We start from the raw sequence: 19,926 nt of genomic DNA, 5'->3' as shown, positions 1-19,926 counted from the left end.
GTAATACGTGTAATAATGGTACTAATTTAATGAGAATTTAAACATAGGTACCTAATATGAGTATGTTCAACCTACCTCGGTGGTGTAGTGGTCAAGACGCTCGCTTGTTAAACAGGAGGGCGTGGGTTCAATCCCAGCCGAGGTATGGAATTTTATCCTCATATAATTTGAGAATTTGACCACAATAATAGTAGTAGCCTACTGCTGGAGTAAAGGGACTTTTCAGTCCTATGCGAGCAGTATAAATAAGCACTATTATTATTATTATTATTATTAAAAATAAATCAATATGTAATAAATAATAATAAAAAAGAGGTACAAAAATCAAGATTCACACTATCCGTTCGTGTTGTGCCCAATGACCGGGTCCACAAAGTGAGTTTAAACTCGTGGATTAAACAAGCAGACTGATTGGCTGAATTTTTTTGACAACAACCAATAAGATTGCTTGATCCAAAAGTTAAACTTTACCTAACCTGAGTTTAAACTCACTTTGTGAATCTGGCCATTAATGCAGAAGTTCAATTTCCTTCTCGTTCAATTAAATTTATTCTACATCATGAATATGTACAAGTGGGTGCAATTTATTCAAAACGCTACCAATAATTACAGTCTGTACAAAGTAAAAAAAAAAAAAAACTGGATGACACAGCTGCGAAAACCTTTGAACCAATCAGAAGGCTCCTTTCTTTACTCGTACAGCATGACACAAATAAAACTTTTTTTTTCTTACTTTGTACAGACCTTAGTTTCCATGCATGATTAACGAGTCAATCTCTCAATCTAAAAGTATGTAAGTGCAGCGCTTTAATAAAATTGTTTTTGATTAATTTTCTTTAGATTTACAACCCGCTTAGCAACCATTTTACCGAATGAGAGTTCCACAGTTCACGGAAACACTCATAAATTACGGGCAAGTTAAACAATAAAATAAAACAAAACCACAAAATATTACGAGGCTAAATAAAATATATTTACAAGGAAGGGCAAGTAATCTAAGAAAAAATAATATTAATCATGCAACTCACCCATGCGACCGTGCTTTAGCGGGCTGGCTGGGGGGCCACTTGGAAGGTGCAGAAGGTTAATAGGAAAAGCTTAGGCCCCGGGGGTTAACGGACACCAAGGAAGGACACAAGAAACAAGATGGTCGACCTATAAAACTCAACAGAGAAAACAAAAACACTCCCCACAAAACAGACATGGTATTAGTAGACGTATTTTACTGACACGATATTATAGTGGTTTGAAAAACCCTCGAAAATTAATAATGTCTGTGATGAGTAAGGTTGTGGTTATGTACGGAGTTGAGTTGAGACAGGACATAGTTTCTACAGTTTGGCATGGGAGTGGTACCTTAAAAACAAGGTTAGTTTAGCAACCTTGCCTATCCCAACCCTGTACATAACCACAAACAAAAGGGCATTTTTTTTACAACTGGGCATTACAAATAAAATGGGCACTCTTTCTAAAACTTTAGAGTGATCGCTACCAAAAGAACTGGCACAAATGAGCAGTGACCAGTGTTATTATAGGGTTAGGTTAAACGCAAAAAAGTTTTGTTTCACAATTAGAGCAGTGATTAGTGCTATTGTAGGGTTAGGTTGAACACAAAAAGGAGCTTTCTTTTTCACTGTCGTAGCTTCTGATCTGAATAATTACCGAAACTTTTGGTGATTGTACTGAAAATCTTGGAAAATTATGATGGATTGAGTACAAATAAAGCAGAATCATTTCTTCTACTTTCTTTTTTTTTTTTTTTTTTTTTTTTTTTTTTTTTTTTTTTTTTTTTTCAATTCCTCTAAGGCAAATTTATTCCAAGGCTTGATATTAATTAATGTTTTCATCCAAAGTTTAAAAATCAACCAATCAGATTGCTTGATTCACTTGGTTTGACGCTAACCTCAGTCCTCAAACCGTGACCCGAAACATCGATACTGGAACTTGGCCTGGCGCACTGCCGAGCGCTGAGATAACGGTAGCGTGCCCAAATATCGACCTCGGATATAAATCAGCCTTGACTCGGCCACAGGGGAAAAACACCTCTTATCTGGGCGTCCCATAAAACATGGATAACGGTAGCGTGTCCAAATATCGGCCTCGATATAAATCAGTCGGCCCACTGGAAGAAACATCTCCCGCGTTCAAAACTCAAACCCTAAGGGGCGGGGGATTATCTCACCATCCCCAACCTACCTAGACCCCAACCCTGGAACCCCATAGGACCCCAGCCCCTCGTCAACAAAATAAACAAAGTGCACAAACCTACGCAGACCGGCGTCAGCTTGCAGGCCCCGTTCTGGGCGTCGGTAAACTCCGCGGCCCCCGCCTCCCCCCCTGAGGTGATCCCAGTCCGTTGGGAGAGTCTGCCCCCGCCTCCGACCCCACTGGGGTTGCCTAGGCCGTTGAACACATCGGGTATGGGGAAAGGAGAGGCTTTGTCCGCGCTGATGTTACGAGTCAGGGGAGGGGACTTTAGGACGGGCTTGTTGTCCAGGGTCACAGGCGCGGTCTCGGTCCCGTGCAGAACCAGGGACCAGGCAGTGGATTGAGCTGTGGGAGAGAGACAGAGAGCAGGGGTTAGCATATGTGAAACTCAAAAGCCGACCCTGAGGGTGAACCCTAGGGGTCACAAGATGTAGGGGCAAACAGCCCAAAACGATGGGATAAGCTTCTACGAATCTATTATCAATGTGTGAGTCTGTGAGTAGAGGATTGTGTTTGAGAAATAAGACCAATTGGTTACTACCATTGAAGCTTTGTCCGCGCTGATGTTACGAGTCAGGGGAGGGGACTTTAGGACGGGCTTGTTGTCCAGGGTCACAGGCGCGGTCTCGGTCCCGTGAAGAACCAGGGACCAGGCAGTGGATTGAGCTGTGGGAGAGACAGAGAGCAGGGGTTAGCATATATGTGAAACTAAAAAGCCGACACTGAGGGTGAACCCTAGGGGTATGTAGGGGCAAACAGCCCAAAACGATGGGTTAAGCTTCTACGAATCTAGTATCAATGTGTGAGTCTGTCACCCATATTTATGAACAAAATGCTGGCTCTTAAGTTCGTGCTAAGCATAATCTCAAGGCATTTGATTGGTCAATTTTGACTTGAGACTGATCTAAGAACGATCATTCTTGTTCATAAATACGAGTGTGTGATTAGAGGATTGTGTTTAAGAAATAAGACCAATTGGTTACTACCATTGAATAGACTTACTTTATCGTCAACACTCGTTGCTGTGATGAAAGACCAGAAGAGGTTAGGTGGAAGTGTACTTTTACTGTCTACCGAGGCTGTTCTACCACCCAACCTCTTCTGGACTTTCAACACAGCGACGAGTGTCCATAGTAAAGTAAGTCTAATTAATGTACAGACCGTAGTACTGAACTCTCAAGAATATCTAACCAAAACCATTGAATATTTAGACAATTTTCCTATTATGTAGGTAGCTTACTTTCCCCTAAAAAAAGCAGCGCACATGGATTCATTTCGCTGAGGTATACGAAACTCGATTTTAGTGAACTAAGAGTGGACAAATTTACATCATAATCCAATGGATGAATAAACCTAATATTGTTCACGAGTCCACTGGTCCACCTTTTTCTAATTTTCACCACATCTAACAGGTCTCCAGCTTGCCTTTATTCACACGTGTCTCCGTTCCCTTCTTACTCTGCCTGAGACTACTCTCAGGAAACTGCTTCGGCTCCAGCTGCATCGACGCCTCCAGGATGTCAAAATTACTATAATTGGGCAACTCAAACAGCTGCTCCACCCGGGGGTATTTGAGTAGGAGACTCCCCCGGACAGGCGCGTCCGGGAAGGGAGCGAGGTAGATCAGACCCACATCTTCCTCAGGCTGGCTCACGGGGCCGCGCGGAAGGATGGCCCCGGGGCGGGCGGTTTTGGGCACGTACACCGTGAGCGATTTCCGGGCCGATCCGCCCGTGCGGTTCTTGTTGTTCCGGTTCGGCTTTTTCGACTTTTTCAGCTCCGGCTTTTCGGGCTTCTTCAAATCGCCCAGCTTCTTCAAATCGCCCTTCCCACTCAGGGTATTCTTCAGCTCGCCCAACTTATCACTCTTCCCACCCAAAATATTCATTTTCCCGCCGTTCAATTTCGGCCCGCCCACGTTGGGTTTCTTTCGTGGCTTGGGCGTTTTGGGCCGCCCCGGCGCGGGTTGGCCCGTGGGGAATAGATTGCTAATGACAGCCGGAACGGGGCTGGGGGTGGGGGCGAAGTTGGGCGGGGTGTTGGTCCCGTACAGGAGTAGCACCCAGAGGTGAACCATAGCGCGGCCTATCCAAATAGCAGCGTGCGCAGAAAGGCAGGGGCGGTACAAGGGTTAGTAACAAGAAATACATACCAACTTTATAATTAGCCTTTTTTGAGTAAATTATAACTTATAAGAGATTAGTAACAAATAATAAATGCATAGTAATTTTTTTATTCTCCCATTCTCCCAATTTTCTCCCAATTAGATTGCTTAAACTGAGATTAAAACTTAAACGAAGTTTAAAATCCACTTTGCGGCCTCCAGTCTGAATGATCCCGATTAGCCTCAGTAGCATAAAATTAATGTTCATAAAAAAAAGTTCCGAAGCCTTAAAGCCCCCCGTTCTCACTTGTCATGAGATTCACACGATTTTTTGCCGAAAGTCCTGTAAGCAATGTAATTTAAATAAGAGTTTTCCCACCAGGCACGACACGATTTTTTCCCGAACGACAAAAATTAACTCCTTGTCAACTCACCAAAGGACAAAAATTAACTCCTTGTCAACTCACCAAAGTATCGTCCCTCGTTGTGGATCTCCAGGTACCAGGAGCCGAACGGCTGTTCCCCCCACGAGTGAACGGACATAAAAGGCCACGCGTTAAACCCGGCCTTGGACGAATCGTGCGGCCGTGTGGCCAGTAGAGTGGCCCGCGTGCCGGCCGGGGATACCAGGACTATTTGGAGGTCGCCGCGGCGATGGGCTGACAGTGTAACCCGGGCTTGGACATGTTCCAGATAGTTCACGTGAGGACACTCTGTTACGTCTAGCTTGAGTCGGATGGAACTTTTGGCCGGGATCGGTCTGAAATGGGAGGGGTAGTGTTGAAGTGCTTTTAGAGTACTCCAGTGGCGTAGCGTGGTCTAAATTCAAGTGTAAGGCGTTGTAGGGCTCATGCACAGGTCTACCAAGTCCCATCACAGTACATGCCATTAATGTTTATGGGCATTTGAGTGAACTTTTGAGTTGTATGGCCGCCATACACGCCCTACCTACACGCTACGCCACTGGAGTACTCTAATGATTTAGTGAACTATATTCTACAATCAAAGTTGGATAAATCGTTCGAGAGTTATGATGAATCAGTTAACGAAACATAGAACAGACCCATTTTCAACAAATTGTCAACATTATATCACCCGCGAACTTGCCAATTAACCGTTTCTCTCATTTCGTCTCACCCTCTCCTTCCCTTTATATGTACCTACCTGTTTATTACCATGTGAAATTGTTAGGAAAATTATGCTTATTTATTATGTAAACCCTATCTTAGGCTAGATGGGAAAAATATTCACTATACAGAGATATGAATACATGGAAGAGTCATCTCCCAAAAAGTTAGGTCCTTAGCTTGGGAGCCTTTTTTACTTTCCTTTTGACCGCTTTTGGACAGATTTCGACCGTTTTTTAGCGGTTTTCAGCTATAGCGACAAAACGGTTAGAGATATTGTAAAAGTTAGGTTAGGAGAACACCCAAATAAGCATCATTCAGTAGGATAAGGAAAGTCGTGTGATGTTAAAACCAGATTTTTTATTGTTAAATTATATAAAAAATAACCAAGACTTGTGGATATCATTGCTGCAGTACCAGCCGAAGCTAAGAAAATATTGCTACCCAAGCTAAAAGCTAAACCTATTCGTACAGCAAGTGGGGTAGGTATTGTAGTGGTCAACTCCTGAAATGAAGTGCATGAAACATCAAAAGTATGAGGAAACAAAGAATATTTTGTCTACTGAGAACTTGCTGTAGACAGCAAATTGTTCATTCAGAATCACCTTAATTATACCATCAATTTCAACTTATGTACTTGTAATGAAAAGAAGGGTAAATTTGTTTGTTGATTCGTATACCTCATTCATAAGAGCTCTGTCTATCAACATTTTTCATGTTGGTTCTTGCTACATTGTATTAATTTACCTTGAACAAACCATTGACAAACATATTGAATTTTCTCAATATTCATGTTTGATTCACTAGATTGCTGTGGTCGCTGTCATGTGCAAGCCTCACCGCTGTCCCCACATTAACATGACGGGTAACATTTGTGTCTACTGCCCTGGTGGCCCTGATTCAGACTTTGAATATTCCACCCAGTCCTACACAGGCTATGAACCCACCTCTATGCGGGCTATCAGGGCGCGGTACAACCCGTACATTCAGACCAGACATCGGGTGGAACAACTGCAACAACTCGGGCACAGTGTAGACAAGGTGAGAGTGGATGAGAGTTTAAGGGCCGAATTTTAAACTCGGATTATCATTTAATCCTGGTCAGGATTAGCTTCTAGGAGAGCTATTCTATGTGGGAAAGTAATGTTGGACAATTAGTTTGACTAAGACAGGAACTGAAAGTAGTTTAAAAAAAAAAATTCTTAAAACCTCTCCGAACACTCTAAGCCTAACCGCCCCTAAAAGGTAATCCGGTTTTAAAATTCGACCCTTAGGCTTCTTCATCGGAACTTATATTATTTATAAATCGTAGTCATATTATTTATTAAATTGTAGTTAAAAGAGGAGATCCCACCTCCTAAAAGTTAGGCCTTTGCTTGGAGGTGTATTGATTGTAACCCTTTATTACAAAAAAAAAAAAAAAAAAAAAATCCGAGGGCGCCATCTTGAAAGATAAAAACGAACTTTTTACACGATATACAAGCATCATGCACCCTACTGTCATTTTTTGAAATTAAAACCTCCTATTTATTATTATTATTATTATTATTATTTAAAATTTTCCTGGCCAGGACCACAATGTGAGTTTTATCTTGGTTTATTGGACCAAGCAACTTGATTGGCTAAAAAAGTTTCAATCAACCAATCAGATTGTTTAAACTCCTATTGCTTGAAAATGAGTCGAAAATGTTGAGAAGGAAAACACGACCTGAATTTGTATAAGGAAGGGAAAAATCTGGGATTGGAACCAAAAAACCAACAATGAGATGGTTTTACACATGGCTAGGCTGGGCTATGTTTGAAAAAACGAGGAAAAATTGATTCCAACCTTCATCCATTTTTCAAGCCTAGCCCCAACCTAGCCCTCTGTATAGCCACAGGTGGCTTTCGAAAGTCCCTGCTTTGGCCAAAATTTGGTTCCAGCCCCGATGCTGTTTATGTACAAAAGCATTAGATTATCTGTCAATTTTTTTGAACCCCGAAATTTCTCAGTTCTTTTTTGGCCGATTTAAATCTTTTGTTTGTTCAGTAAAGCTTCAGGATTCGGTCTATTTGTTGTTCTATGTTGTTCAATTTGTTTATTTTTATTCAACGTCTTAGTAAAATTTCCATGTTCAGTTTAATTCTTTTTTGATTCAATTTCAGGTCGTTTGTAAAGCTTCAATTTTTGGTCTATCAAAATGATTTTCCATAAGATAAGATAGATGGGGTGTCACACTGGTCTATCGAAATGAAATTTAAAATTTAAACACATTTACAACGTAGTTGATGGGGGCCACATTAACTTCGAAAAATAAATAATAAAGTAAAGCATGCAAACCCTCAAAGTGTCAATTACCTAGATCAGGGGAGATTAGTTTCTTTTAGTAAACGAGCAGTTATTTTAAATAGTCAAGTCTTTTGCTGTAACTGTAAACATTTATTATACCATATCCAATAAAATAATTACTGTCCATGTTACCTTGATTAATTTAGAAAAATAAAAAAAAAAAAAAATATTGTTATTGTTATCTAATGCTTGAGATTGACTATTGTTATTTTTCTGGAAAATAGAAAGTAAAAAAGTGCTTCTTTAAGATAGTCTTGTTTAACTTGCTAAATATGTTACGTCCTACTGCTCGTTTACAAGTTAACTTAGTTAACCCCCACAGTTCAAAGGACCAGCCACTCACTATCAGGTGCACCTGATCAGGTTTACCTGATAGTGAGAGGCTTGTAAAAGGTGTGACCCCACAGTTTTATGTATCTTCTGACCGAAACTTGACTCCCGGGCCCGCTTCAAGTGAAGACTGATTTACACCCCGGTATTTGGGCACGGTACCTCTCTTTCTTTTCTCTTTGTTATGTTAAACTCGGTGGTTTTTTTAAGAGGTTTGACAGAGGGAACTGTAACTACTATGGTCTTACCGTCCCGAAATCGAAGAGAGAAGGAAGACAGGATAGGAGAAAGCCAAATTATATATTTAAAAAAAAATAATAATAATAATAATAATAATAAAAATAAAAAAAAAATGAACCATATCAATCAATCAATCCTGTTGGTCCACTCTCACCACATAAGTTGATGTACCGTTTAACTCTGCCTACTACTCACCTTTCCATCTCACTGGGTTCACTAGGACTCGCTTCACACTTAAACTGTTCTGGTACGGTCTTCCATTGCCTCGCTAGCCGTACCTGTTGCACAAACAATAACATGATCATAGATTGATTAACAAATAGGTAGTCATATTTTATAGTCATACAAATAGGTAGTCATATTTATTAAATCTTATTGTCACCTCCGTGGCCGAGTGGGGTTCACACTAGGCTTGCACGCAGGAGGCCCGGGTTCGATTCCTGGCGGAGCCGAGATTTTTTTCGGCTCTGTGCTTGGAGTTCGGGGTGCACTCAGCCTCGTGAGGACAATTGAAGAAGATTTATTTATTTATTTTATTTATTTATTTGAGTAGCTACTTTAATCGGGTAGCGACCAGTGGCGGCATTACCAGTGTAAAAAGAAAAATTCCAAGATATGTCAGAATTAGTAAAGGAGGCTATTAGTAATTCTGTGATATCCACAAAAATTGTGAAGAAGCTCTCAGCTTCACCACAAATAAATCATGATTTAGATTTTTTTGTATTGTCTTCACCCGACTCGAGTTTCGCCTATTCCGCGTGCCGTGCCTGTTAGAATCTACCTGGTCATATCTAGGCATGGACTACTCACTGTACTTATAACACAGGCATGGACTACTCACCTCCTACTGAGGAATGGAACGCAATGCCCACCGAGCACAGGGAGTTGTTGGCCGTAGCGGCTACCTCTCCTGCACACCGCGTGCCGTGCCTGTTAGAATATACCTGGTCATATCTAGGCATGGACTACTCACTGTACTTATAACACAGACATGGACTACTCACCCCCTACCGAGGAATGGAACGCAATGCCCACCGAGCACAGGGAGTTATTGGCCGTAGCGGCTACCTCTCCTGCACACCGCGTGCCGTGCCTGTTAGAATCTACCTGGTCATATCTAGGCATGGACTACTCACTGTACTTATAACACAGACATGGACTACTCAGTACTCACCCCCTACTGAGGAATGGAACGCAATGCCCACCGAGCACAGGGAGTTGTTGGCCGTAGCGGCTACCTCTCCTGCACACCGCGTGCCGTGCCTGTTAGAATCTACCTGGTCATATCTAGGCATGGACTACTCACTGTACTTATAACACAGACATGGACTACTCAGTACTCCCCCCCTACTGAGGAATGGAACGCAATGCCCACCGAGCACAGGGAGTTATTGGCCGTAGCGGCTACCTCTCCTGCACACCGCGTGCCGTGCCTGTTAGAATATACCTGGTCATATCTAGGCATGGACTACTCACTGTACTTATAACACAGACATGGACTACTCAGTACTCCCCCCCTACTGAGGAATGGAACGCAATGCCCACCGCCGCGGGGGGCCGCACAATTTGCCCAGGCGGGCCGCATGCGGCCCGCGGGCCGCCAGTTTGACATGCCTGCTTTATTATGTTGTAAATGAAGTTAGCTTTCAAACTATAAAAAAAGTAATAATAATAAAAAATAAATAATAATAAAAATTATCAAATTACCATTGCCGTAGCGTCCATGAGCCCGTAGCCAAACGAATGCGACACGTTACGGCCTACCCCATTAGTGGCCCAGTCGGGAGCCCGCAGGTTAGCAGGCCGGGCTGTGGCCACTACAATGTGCTGCATGTCACGCCACGTGAGGCCGGGGTTGGCCTCGAGGGCCAGGGCGCAGATGCCGGCCGCCAGAGGCGCCGAGGCCGAGGTACCTGCGGAAAAAGAGAAGGCACGGTTAAGGTTTGGTCACTGTTTTATTTTACAATAACAAGTAATACAAGCAATATAAATACAAACCACACGAGTCTAATGTAAAGAGGTTGTTGCATTGTTATGTGTTATGAGTGTTTCCTTTCCTTTCGATTAATTAGGCCAGCCTAGTTAGCTTAGTTGGTAGTGCGTCTGCCTTGTAAGCGCTAGGCCGCGGGTTCGATTCCCGCCCGGGGCGGGGATAATGTTCGTTCTCGGAACGGCTGGCTTTCCTCCTATCCTGTCTTCCTTCTCTCTTCGATTTCGGGACGATAAGACTTCTATTGTAAGCGCTAGGCCGCGGGTTCGATTCCCGCCCGGGGCGGATTTTATCCTGATGGGATAATGTTCGTTCTCGAGGCGGTAAGCGCTAGGCCGCGGGTTCGATTCCCGCCCGGGGCGGATTTTATCCTGGATAATGTTCGTTCTCGGAACGGCGCTAGACCCGGGTTCGATTCCCGCCCGGGGCGGATTTTATCCTGATGGGATAATGTTCGTTCTCGGAACGGCTGGCTTTCTGCCCGGGTTCGATTCCCGCCCGGGGCGGATTTTATCCTGATGGGATAATGTTCGTTCTCGGAACGGCTGGCTTTCTCCTATCCTGCCTTCCTTCTCTCTTCGATTTCGAAACGATAAGACCATAGCAGTTACAGTTCCCTCTGTCAAACCTCTTACCTGCCTTCCTTCTCTCTTCGATTTCGAAACGATAAGACCATAGCAGTTACAGTTCCCTCTGTCAAACCTCTTAAAAAAAAAAAAAAATCGATTAATTAGAATTGGTAATAGTAATAATGAATTACCCTCCTCATAACAAGTCGTATCCTGGCAAAGGGAAATCAACAACATCTTCGATTTTCCATCATTTTATTTTTCTCCATAAAATTTCTAATTTCTTCTTCCAAATAAAAGATAATTCATATGTATGTTCATTTTGAATAGACTCCATATGTGTATAAATGTATAATTACAATATTATGAAATAAAAACGGCTTCGAACAACACTTTTTTTCTATATTCTCTTATCGCCCATCCGATGAGGGACATACTACGGGATGGGCATGCTACGACACAGACCACACGCGTCTACTCACCCGTATGATTGCTCGTACAGTCATGATGCAGATCTGTCGTCACCACCTGATGTTCAAAGGAAGATCCACTGCTATAAGTCGTAGCTAGGGTAGAACTACATTAGAATAGAATTCTATTCTATTCTAACACGGTCTATTCTATTCTATAATGCCAAGTTGAGAAAAAAGACAAGATTGAAGGAACGGAAGATTCAACATTTTCGGCAGACACACAAAAAAGGGGAAATGTACCTAGGTACTTAGGTTGAAGAAAAAAAGAACACACTTGGCCATAATTTTCTGATATCAGTTCCTTTATGGGCCCACATTTTCAGTATGAACTTGGCTTTTTTGGTTCACAATTGTGTTTTTGAGGGGGATCTCACTTTTCTTCTTTTTCTAAGTATGTATTTTGGATTGAAACTTGGCTTTTTTTTCTTCACAATTGTGTTTTTGAGGGGGGATCTCACTAGTTTTTTTTTTGTCATTGAGGGTGTATTTTTGGATAGAAACAGGGTGGTTTGGATAGAAACTCTATTAGTCTATTCTAGTCAATTAATTATTCTATTCTATTCTACTCACCAGGTACCACATTTGAGGCCACTTGGGGTCATTGAGGGCTATCCTACCCTTATTGTACGAATGTTTGGTCCGCGTCACAGCTACTGTCCGCGGCATCTTGAGAAAGCCGCGCTTACTGCGTCGCTTTACAACTTGCTGTTCTGCCCATTTCACCTGAAGGAAGAAAATATCAACCAATTAAATCATGAATGTATAATAAATAAAATTAAATCACGAGTGAGGTAGGACTTTACTGTTAAAACTCTTTCAATTGTTACAGCTCCCTCTATCAAATCTCTATAGACAAATAATGAATTCTTCGTTATAACACTTATAACCTTATTACACTGATAATGCCGCTACAGGTCCGTTACTCAATTAAATTAGCTCCTAATTTGTCCTCACGGGGCAGCTTAGGAGTTTACTCCTCGCAGACCCGTAAAAACTTCTACCGTTCCGGGAATCGAATCCAGGACCTCCAGCTAACTTACCACGGGCTCTGATATCAGTCTTGTATGATGATGGTGACTAGGGTCTGCCGATCTCTTGGCAACGTGCTTATGTTCTAAATGGTACAGGTCTGGAAATATCTGAAACAAGGAGAAGAAGATCGAGATTAGAATCCAAACTTCATATCATGATTATTATTTATTCTTTAACGATTAAGTATTATTCATTTATTTTTATTATTTATTTATTTGTGAAACAAGAAGAAGAATCTAGGGTAGAATTTTTGACGAGAGGTGAGAAGAAGAAGAAGAAGAAGAAGAAGAAGAAGAAGAAGAAGAAGAAGAAGAAGAAGAAGAAGGAACAGAGGGCGAGGAAAAGGAAAGGACGAAGAACTAGAGAAAGAAGAAGGAAGAGGAAAAGGAGAAGAGATAAAGCAGAGGAGGAAAGGTAAAAGGAGAAGTAGGAAGAGAAGGAGAAAACAAAAGACTAAGTAAGAAGGAAAAAAATAAAAAAAAGGAGAAGAAAAAAAACGAGGAAAAAGAGAAGTAGTAGGGGGAGGAGGAGAAAAGAAGGAGGAGGAGGAAGGAGAAGACTAAAAAGAAGAAGTCAAAAACCTCACTATGTACAGTACATTCCCCTGCCGGTCGTTTTTCTCGGCTCATGGAAAATGCAGCAAATATATCCACCCCTCACCTCACATCCTCCTTCCCCCCCCCCACATCTTCCTTCCCCTCCCTCACATCTTTCCACTAAAAAGACTTCCATTCTCCAAGTCAAACCCCCAATATCCGTTATTAAAAATTGAAACACCCACCAACACAGGAATCTATGAGGTAGATCAGGGGCGGATTTAGAATTCAAAGGACGGAGATTGTATCGTCCTAAAAACCGAAGAGAGGACTGAATTACCCGACTCGTTTTTCGATTGCAAATATTTCAACGGGTAACTTTCTGGTGTTCTCGTGTTGACCCAGCCCCTAATTGGGAAGTATTGTGTCTCTTCTCGCCCATCTGATGAGAGGCATACGACGGGATGGGCATGCTACGACACAGACCACAAGCGTCTAATGTAGCAGCTGCCTGTTAGAATCTACCTGGTCATATCTAGGCATGGGATCGTCATCGTGACTGTTAACGTCGTAGCTGGCGAGAGGATCCTGCGAAACAGAAAGGGTAGAAGGTTAGAACTGTAGACCTCAAGTCTAGACTCTAGTACACACCGAAGGGCAAATTGCCCTTAAAGTTGGGTTGAGCTTATACGAATCTACGAGTTCACACCGGAAATATTTGTTCATCAGCAGTGTGTTAAAATGTTGCGAGCAGTTGCACAAATGTTGCGAAACAAATGTTTCGTATGTTGAAACCTTTCAAGATAAATCCTAGGGGGGAAAAAAGTTTCAGAACAAGTCTGGAGAGAAATTGTTGCTGGATTGTTGCAAAAACATTTTTGGCCATTAACGTACCTCTGTGGCCGAGTGATTAAGAGCACTACTAGCTCTCAAACCGGAGGTACTAGGTTCGAATTCCGGCCGAGCATATTATCTCCCGGCATATTTTCTCGCCTCACTATGAGTTTTAAATTGGTTTCAGTCCATTTCAACATTTTCAACCTATGGACTCGGCGTGTGTGGCCACCTTTGATACTTACATAGTTTTGTATGAGATCTGGATGGTCCTTTTCCAGTCCGTCGTCCAGAATGGTAATCACAACTCCTTTCCCTGTAATACCCTCCTCCCACGCTCCCTGTACGTTCATATCTAAACCATGCCCTCGATTCTGAAAGAAACAGGGCAAATTATGTTTTGAAATGAACCCTGGAGTAGACTATAAACAGCATTAAGCCAGCCTAGTTAGCTTGGTTGGTGGCGCGTCTGCTGAATAATAATAATAATAATAATAATAATAATAAAATAAAACCTTCAGTTTAGTGAGAGAAGGGTTTGTTTTCATTGACTTGCGGTATTTCTTACGTCCCGCGGACTATTTTTCCCTCACAAAAAAAGAAAATAAGACTGAAGGTACATACCTACGTGAGGGAGGCTGAAAGTAAAGACCCTTGCAAGTTGCAATATTGACTCCTACACTCCTATCCCTTACGACTAGCAATATTGACTTTACTACCGTTTCAAATGCAGCAAAAGATAGAAACAAGCCGGGCCCGTCCCTCCGGAAATTTGGACATATATCGAGACACCCAGATAAATATGATATACTGCTTCGTATTCTCAAGGGGAAAGTTAAGGGGAGTAGGGGAAGAGGTAGAAAAAGGAAATCATGGATGCAAAATCTTAGAGAATGGTTCCAGGAATCTAATTCAACGCTGTTTGCTAAAGTGGTGGATAATAATGATTTAGCCAATTTGATCGCCAACGTCCAGTACCTAACGGACATGACACACAAAGAAGAAGAAGTAGTTTATTCGATCGTGATTAAAGAAAATCAGTACCTATGTACCTACCTAATTTGTTCAATATTCAGTTTGTATCCGAGTCCACGAACTTATCAAACGACCCTCGTATTTTCAGCGTGTAAGTATAAGTGGGTATGTGTACTTTGCTACAGGTAGGTAGGTACGTAAAGGTATGTACAACGTATAAGTATGTGTACCTTGCTACATTGTACAAATATGCGTACCCTCCTCTCCCCAAACAAGCTACGGGTTGTCATGGTAACACGAATAACACCTTAGTTTTCGGTGCAAATATGCGGAAAGGGGCAGACAGGAAAATGTAAACAATAATAATAATAATATTCCCATTAATAATATTTTGTAACATTTGGGGAATAAAAATAAAACAAGAGCTTAGTTTGAAGGGGGGACACTTGTTTCAATTATATTGCCTACAGAACATTCGGAAAAAATAGAATGAACCTCACGACAAGTGGGAAACGGGCCCTTGTAAACGCTAGGTCGTGGGTTCGATTTCTGCCCGGGGGCGGTAGGGTTCATTCTCGGAACGGCTGCTGGCTTTTATACTATTTTGTCATTACAAAATATTCTCTCAAAATTTCAGGGCGGTAAGGTGTTCGTTGCTACAGTTCCCTCTACCCAACGATATGTTGCCCTTAGGGATAAAAAAATATATGATAATAATAATAAAAAAGCTGGACACAAACCTTTTATCTATACCTATACAGGAATTTCCATAAACAAGTCTGAGTCTCTCTCTACCTTTAAGCATTTTTAGCCCAATACACGTACAGTAGAACCTCGATTATTTCAACCTCCATTATTTCAACTCTCCATTATTCCAACCCCAAAATCAGTTCAAACCTTTTTTGTTCTTTCGTATCTAAATTTTGCCCCTTATTTCATTGTTTTATACAGAACTTCGATTATTTCAACTACCCTCGGTCCCAATTAGTTGAAATAATCGAGGTTCTACTGTACACTTCGGAGCTCGACACTTTTCCGAAACATGTTTCTATCAGAAAATAATAATAACAAAATAAAGTATCCCTTTTGTCAAATAATGTATTCATTGTATTCCCTTAGGGAAAAAGGACCCAAAGTATATTTAATAAAAAGTAGAATACAGTGTGAAGGGGGAGGGTGTTGTTTATTCCCGGACGTGAGGAGGAATAGAAGAGAAAGAAGGAAGAGAAAAGTAGGATAAATCTGGTGTGAACATCACACAGCTTTCCTTAACTAAAAGAAAAATGAGAAGGAGGAGGAGGAGACAAGAGACAAAAGAGAAAGAGGAGGAGAGGGATAAAGAAAAAGAAAAGAAGTAGGAAGAGACGAGACGAAGGATAAGGATAAAAGGACGAAGAAAAGGAGGAGAGAAGAAGAAAGATGAGAAGGAAAAGACGTAAGAGACGGAAAAGAAGAAAAAGAGTACGGAGAAAGAGGGTGAAAAAGGAAAAAAAAAAAAGAAGAGAGGTTGTTTCCGCAAAAATCCAAGTCTGTTATTTAGAGGAGGAAACAAAGAAAAATATGGAAAAAGAGGAAGGAAGTAAACTAGTAAAGAGAAGAATCAGGAACAAAAGAAGGAAAAAATCGAAAGTAAAATGAGGTTGTTTTCGCAAAACATCTACCTGTGAATTATTTAAACTTTGTCTCATTGAAAATTCACTGGCAAAATTTCAGCAACAAGATTCACCCCCCGAAGTCAAAAAGCAATATAAAACTACCTACGACAGTTTACAAGCTGTGTTATTAAAAATTTCATATTACCTACATGGGGAATAATGGGGATGTGATGGAACAATATGGGCACTTTGGAAACACCACAGCCTATCAACGCATCAACTCCCAGAGTCAGAATGTAATATATATAACTAATACCTACCTACCTATGAGAGTATGACATGGACATGTTATTAAAAATTTCATATTACATGGGGAATAATATCGGCGTTAGAGGAACAAAAATTCTTATATTTAACTTTCATATATATTTAACTTTCATAAATCGTAAAAAGCTGTTCGGGCGATGCTGATTTTTATCAACCCCCAAAAAAATTTTGGGCACTTCTAAAAATTTTGTCGCCAGCCTAGTTACCTTGATTTGTAGCCTGTCCCTCAAAGTGATCACTCTAAAGCTGATTGAGAGGCCGACGACAAACGCCGACCCCATCTGAACATGGGAAAAGGCGAAGAAGAAGAGGGAATTTTTCTTTTTATTCTACGACGTCTAGATCCCGAGATAAATTGATTTGAAAATACCCGTGCTGTAGTTACGCGATGACGGCAAATAAAAATTGAATTTTCGACCTTTTAAAGGTGCGTTTTCGGTGTTTTATTAACTTCAGATTTGAAATTTTTTTACAACCTTTTACGTACAAGTCGACCTTTGAATAGTTTTATCCCATAATGCAACAGTTCCCCTTACTCTCCACTTCGACTCTTGCTAGCTTGCTACCCCCTGTATATTTAGATGTTAGAGGTCACCCTGTATATGTGTGTCATCGGATAACTGTTGTCATGACAACCAGTAGTGCGCAACATGGCTGCCCCATTAATATATTGAAGAGAGAGAGAGAGAGAGAGAGAGAGAGAGAGAGAGAGAGAGGCGGCCCCATTAATATATAGAAGAGAGAGAGAGAGAGAGAGAGAGAGAGAGAGAGAGAGAGAGAAGAAATGATGGAGAAGAGAGACGAGAGGATAAAGAAAGGGGAAAATAGAAAGAGGAGGTAGAAACATTCGTTGGAGAGAGAGAAAGAGAGAGAAAGAGAGAGAGAAAGAGAAAGAGAGAGAAAGAGAGAAAGAGAGAGAGAGAAAGATTTAAATAAACGAATTCGCGAGTGTTTTTACTAGCCCTAATCTTTTACGAACCCGATCACGCCCACGTATACGTAACAATATCTACATTACCTATGTACCTGGGATATTGTATTTCTATGAAAATAATCAACATTCGCCGTTTCTGTCGTTAATTAAACGCGAATTCGTCTCGTTCTACTATCGGAGAGGGAAAGAGAGAGAGAGAGAGAGCGAGAGAGCGAGAGCGAGCGAGAGAGAGAGAGAGAGCGAGAGAGAAATAGAGCGAAATAGAGGTTGAGAGGATTTCAGAGGGAGAGATTGATTGATTGAATATAACCATTTATTTATTATTTTAAAATTGATGTACAATAAAAACGATCTCCTAAGCTAATGCTTAACTTATAGAGAGAGAAATAGAGAAAAAAAGGTTGATAGGTATTAATGGTGTTTCTTAAGCACCAACAGGAAAGCTTCGAAACGAGGATTATTTACAAAAATGAAATAACTACATAGAGGCAAAGGAGCAATTTTCAATATTACTCTTCTATAGGAAGGGGAGAGGGGGGGGGAGAGGGGATAGAGAGAGAGAGAGAAATAGAGAAAAAAAAAAGGTTGATAGGTATTAATGGTGTTTCTTAAGCACTAACATGAAAGCTTCGAAACGAGGATTATTTACAAACATGAAATAACTACATAGAGGCAAAGGAGCAATATTCAATATTACTCTTCTATTATATGTATTACTTTTCCCTTTAAATTGCAAAACACTTTATTTATTCTAGGCTGGGAGAATGACTTTTAACATTCCCTTGAAACCTTCCCTCCCTAAAGTGATATCATAGGGTAAAAGTTCGATGGGTCCGACTTTGACCCTACAATTATCAAAAGACAAAATGACCTTCCAATTCCAATCAAAAGAGAATGAGTAGATATGAAGAAGAGGTGAGAAGAAGAAGAAGAAGAAGAAGAAGAAGGAGAAGGAACAGAGGGCGAGGAAAAGGAAAGGACGAAGAACTTGAGAAAGAAGAAGGAAGAGGAAAAGGAGAAGGAAGAGGAAAAGGAGAAGGACGATAAGACCTTGGCAGTTACAGTTCCCTCTGTCAAAGCTCTTGAAAAAAGAAAGAAAAAAAAAACCCCCTTCAGTTTAGTGAGAGAAGGGTTTGTTTTCCATGACTTGCGGTATTTCTTATCCCTCACAAAGAAAAAAAGATTGAAGGTTTGTTTTCCATGACTTGCGGTATTTCTTACGTTCCGTCGACTATTTTTCCCTCACAAAGAAAAAAAAAGAAAATAAGATTGAAGGTATACATACGTACGTGAGGGAGGCTGAAAGTAAAGTCCCTTGCAAGTTGCAATATTGACTCCTATACTCCTATCCCTTACGACTAGCAATATTGACTTTACTACCGTTTCAAATGCAGCAAAAGATAGAAACAAGCCGGGCCCGTCCCTCCGGAAATTTTTTAGCCCGTAGTTTATTCGATCGTGATTAAAGAAAATCAGTACCTATGTACCATTGTACCTACCTAATTTGATTAATATTCAGTTTATTATTATTCTTGATTTCAGTTTTCGATTTTACTGTCACCGCTCTTCTAGTTTAGACTGTGGGAGTAAAGAGACTTTTCAGCCTCGGTCCAAAGGGTCAGAAATTCTCTAATTAAAGTTTGTCAACTGTACAAAATTGAGGTTGGTACTACAGTCAAACCTGTCTAATTGGGACACGTCTAAATGGGAAACCTGGATAAGAGGGAAAAAAATTGCCGGATTTCCATCAATTAGACAGGTTCGACTGTAGTATTGAAGAGGTATTAAGCAAATGGAAAGCATTACTACTCCTGTACTTTTATACTTGTTTCTTGTAATGAAACTAAATTGAATCAACTTTTGTTGTGCAATTTGTAATTAATTAAAATTTGTCGCAAAATAGAACGTCGATTGGGAGAGGAGGAGAGGGGTGGTCTACTTACCCTTACTTATACTGTAGGTACTTACCACCATAGGTACTTAAAAGGTACCTAACTTAGTTTGAAGTTTAGTGAAGTTAAAAATAGACAATTATACCAACCTTATACATTGTGTTATTATTGTCATTTTAGGTTATTGCGCAATATTGTTACCTACCTATCTAATAAATTGTGACTATTATTGGAACTATAGGGGGAGGAGTAACAACCTCGTAAAAAAACCTGGGTTCAGTTGGCCCGACTGATAGCACCCTGTGAGGGCTCCTGGCGAGGGTACACGTGAAAACCGGTCAATGGCTACATGGGCGGAAGAAAATCTCCTGGATTTCAACGATCATGAAGACAGAAGAACCAAACATGTCTATGGGCAGCGGCATAGCCAT

At 41.0% G+C, this 19,926-nt stretch overlaps 1 protein-coding gene across 1 annotated transcript in view; it reads right to left on the bottom strand.

Annotated features, from left to right (window-relative positions):
* Positions 1-19,926, bottom strand: part of LOC113465319 (furin-like protease 1) — a 26,957-nt gene extending 7,031 nt beyond the window's left edge. Inside the window, exons 1-12 of the mRNA XM_026820546.1 lie at positions 19,876-19,926; positions 14,018-14,146; positions 13,450-13,526; positions 13,129-13,135; positions 12,411-12,509; positions 11,948-12,093; positions 11,380-11,474; positions 10,046-10,251; positions 8,534-8,616; positions 4,780-5,072; positions 2,774-2,874; positions 2,266-2,452 (exon numbers count right to left, since the gene is read on the bottom strand). Coding sequence (XP_026676347.1) covers positions 2,266-2,452; positions 2,774-2,874; positions 4,780-5,072; positions 8,534-8,616; positions 10,046-10,251; positions 11,380-11,474; positions 11,948-12,093; positions 12,411-12,509; positions 13,129-13,135; positions 13,450-13,526; positions 14,018-14,146; positions 19,876-19,926 — 1,474 coding nt within the window. The remainder of the gene's footprint in view (positions 1-2,265; positions 2,453-2,773; positions 2,875-4,779; positions 5,073-8,533; positions 8,617-10,045; positions 10,252-11,379; positions 11,475-11,947; positions 12,094-12,410; positions 12,510-13,128; positions 13,136-13,449; positions 13,527-14,017; positions 14,147-19,875) is intronic.

Source organism: Diaphorina citri, unplaced genomic scaffold (assembly GCF_000475195.1).
Source record: "Diaphorina citri unplaced genomic scaffold, Diaci psyllid genome assembly version 1.1 scaffold156, whole genome shotgun sequence".
NCBI lineage: Eukaryota > Metazoa > Arthropoda > Insecta > Hemiptera > Psyllidae > Diaphorina > Diaphorina citri.
Note: the sequence above shows the minus strand (reverse complement) of the source record. Positions and strands in the feature narration are given on the sequence as shown.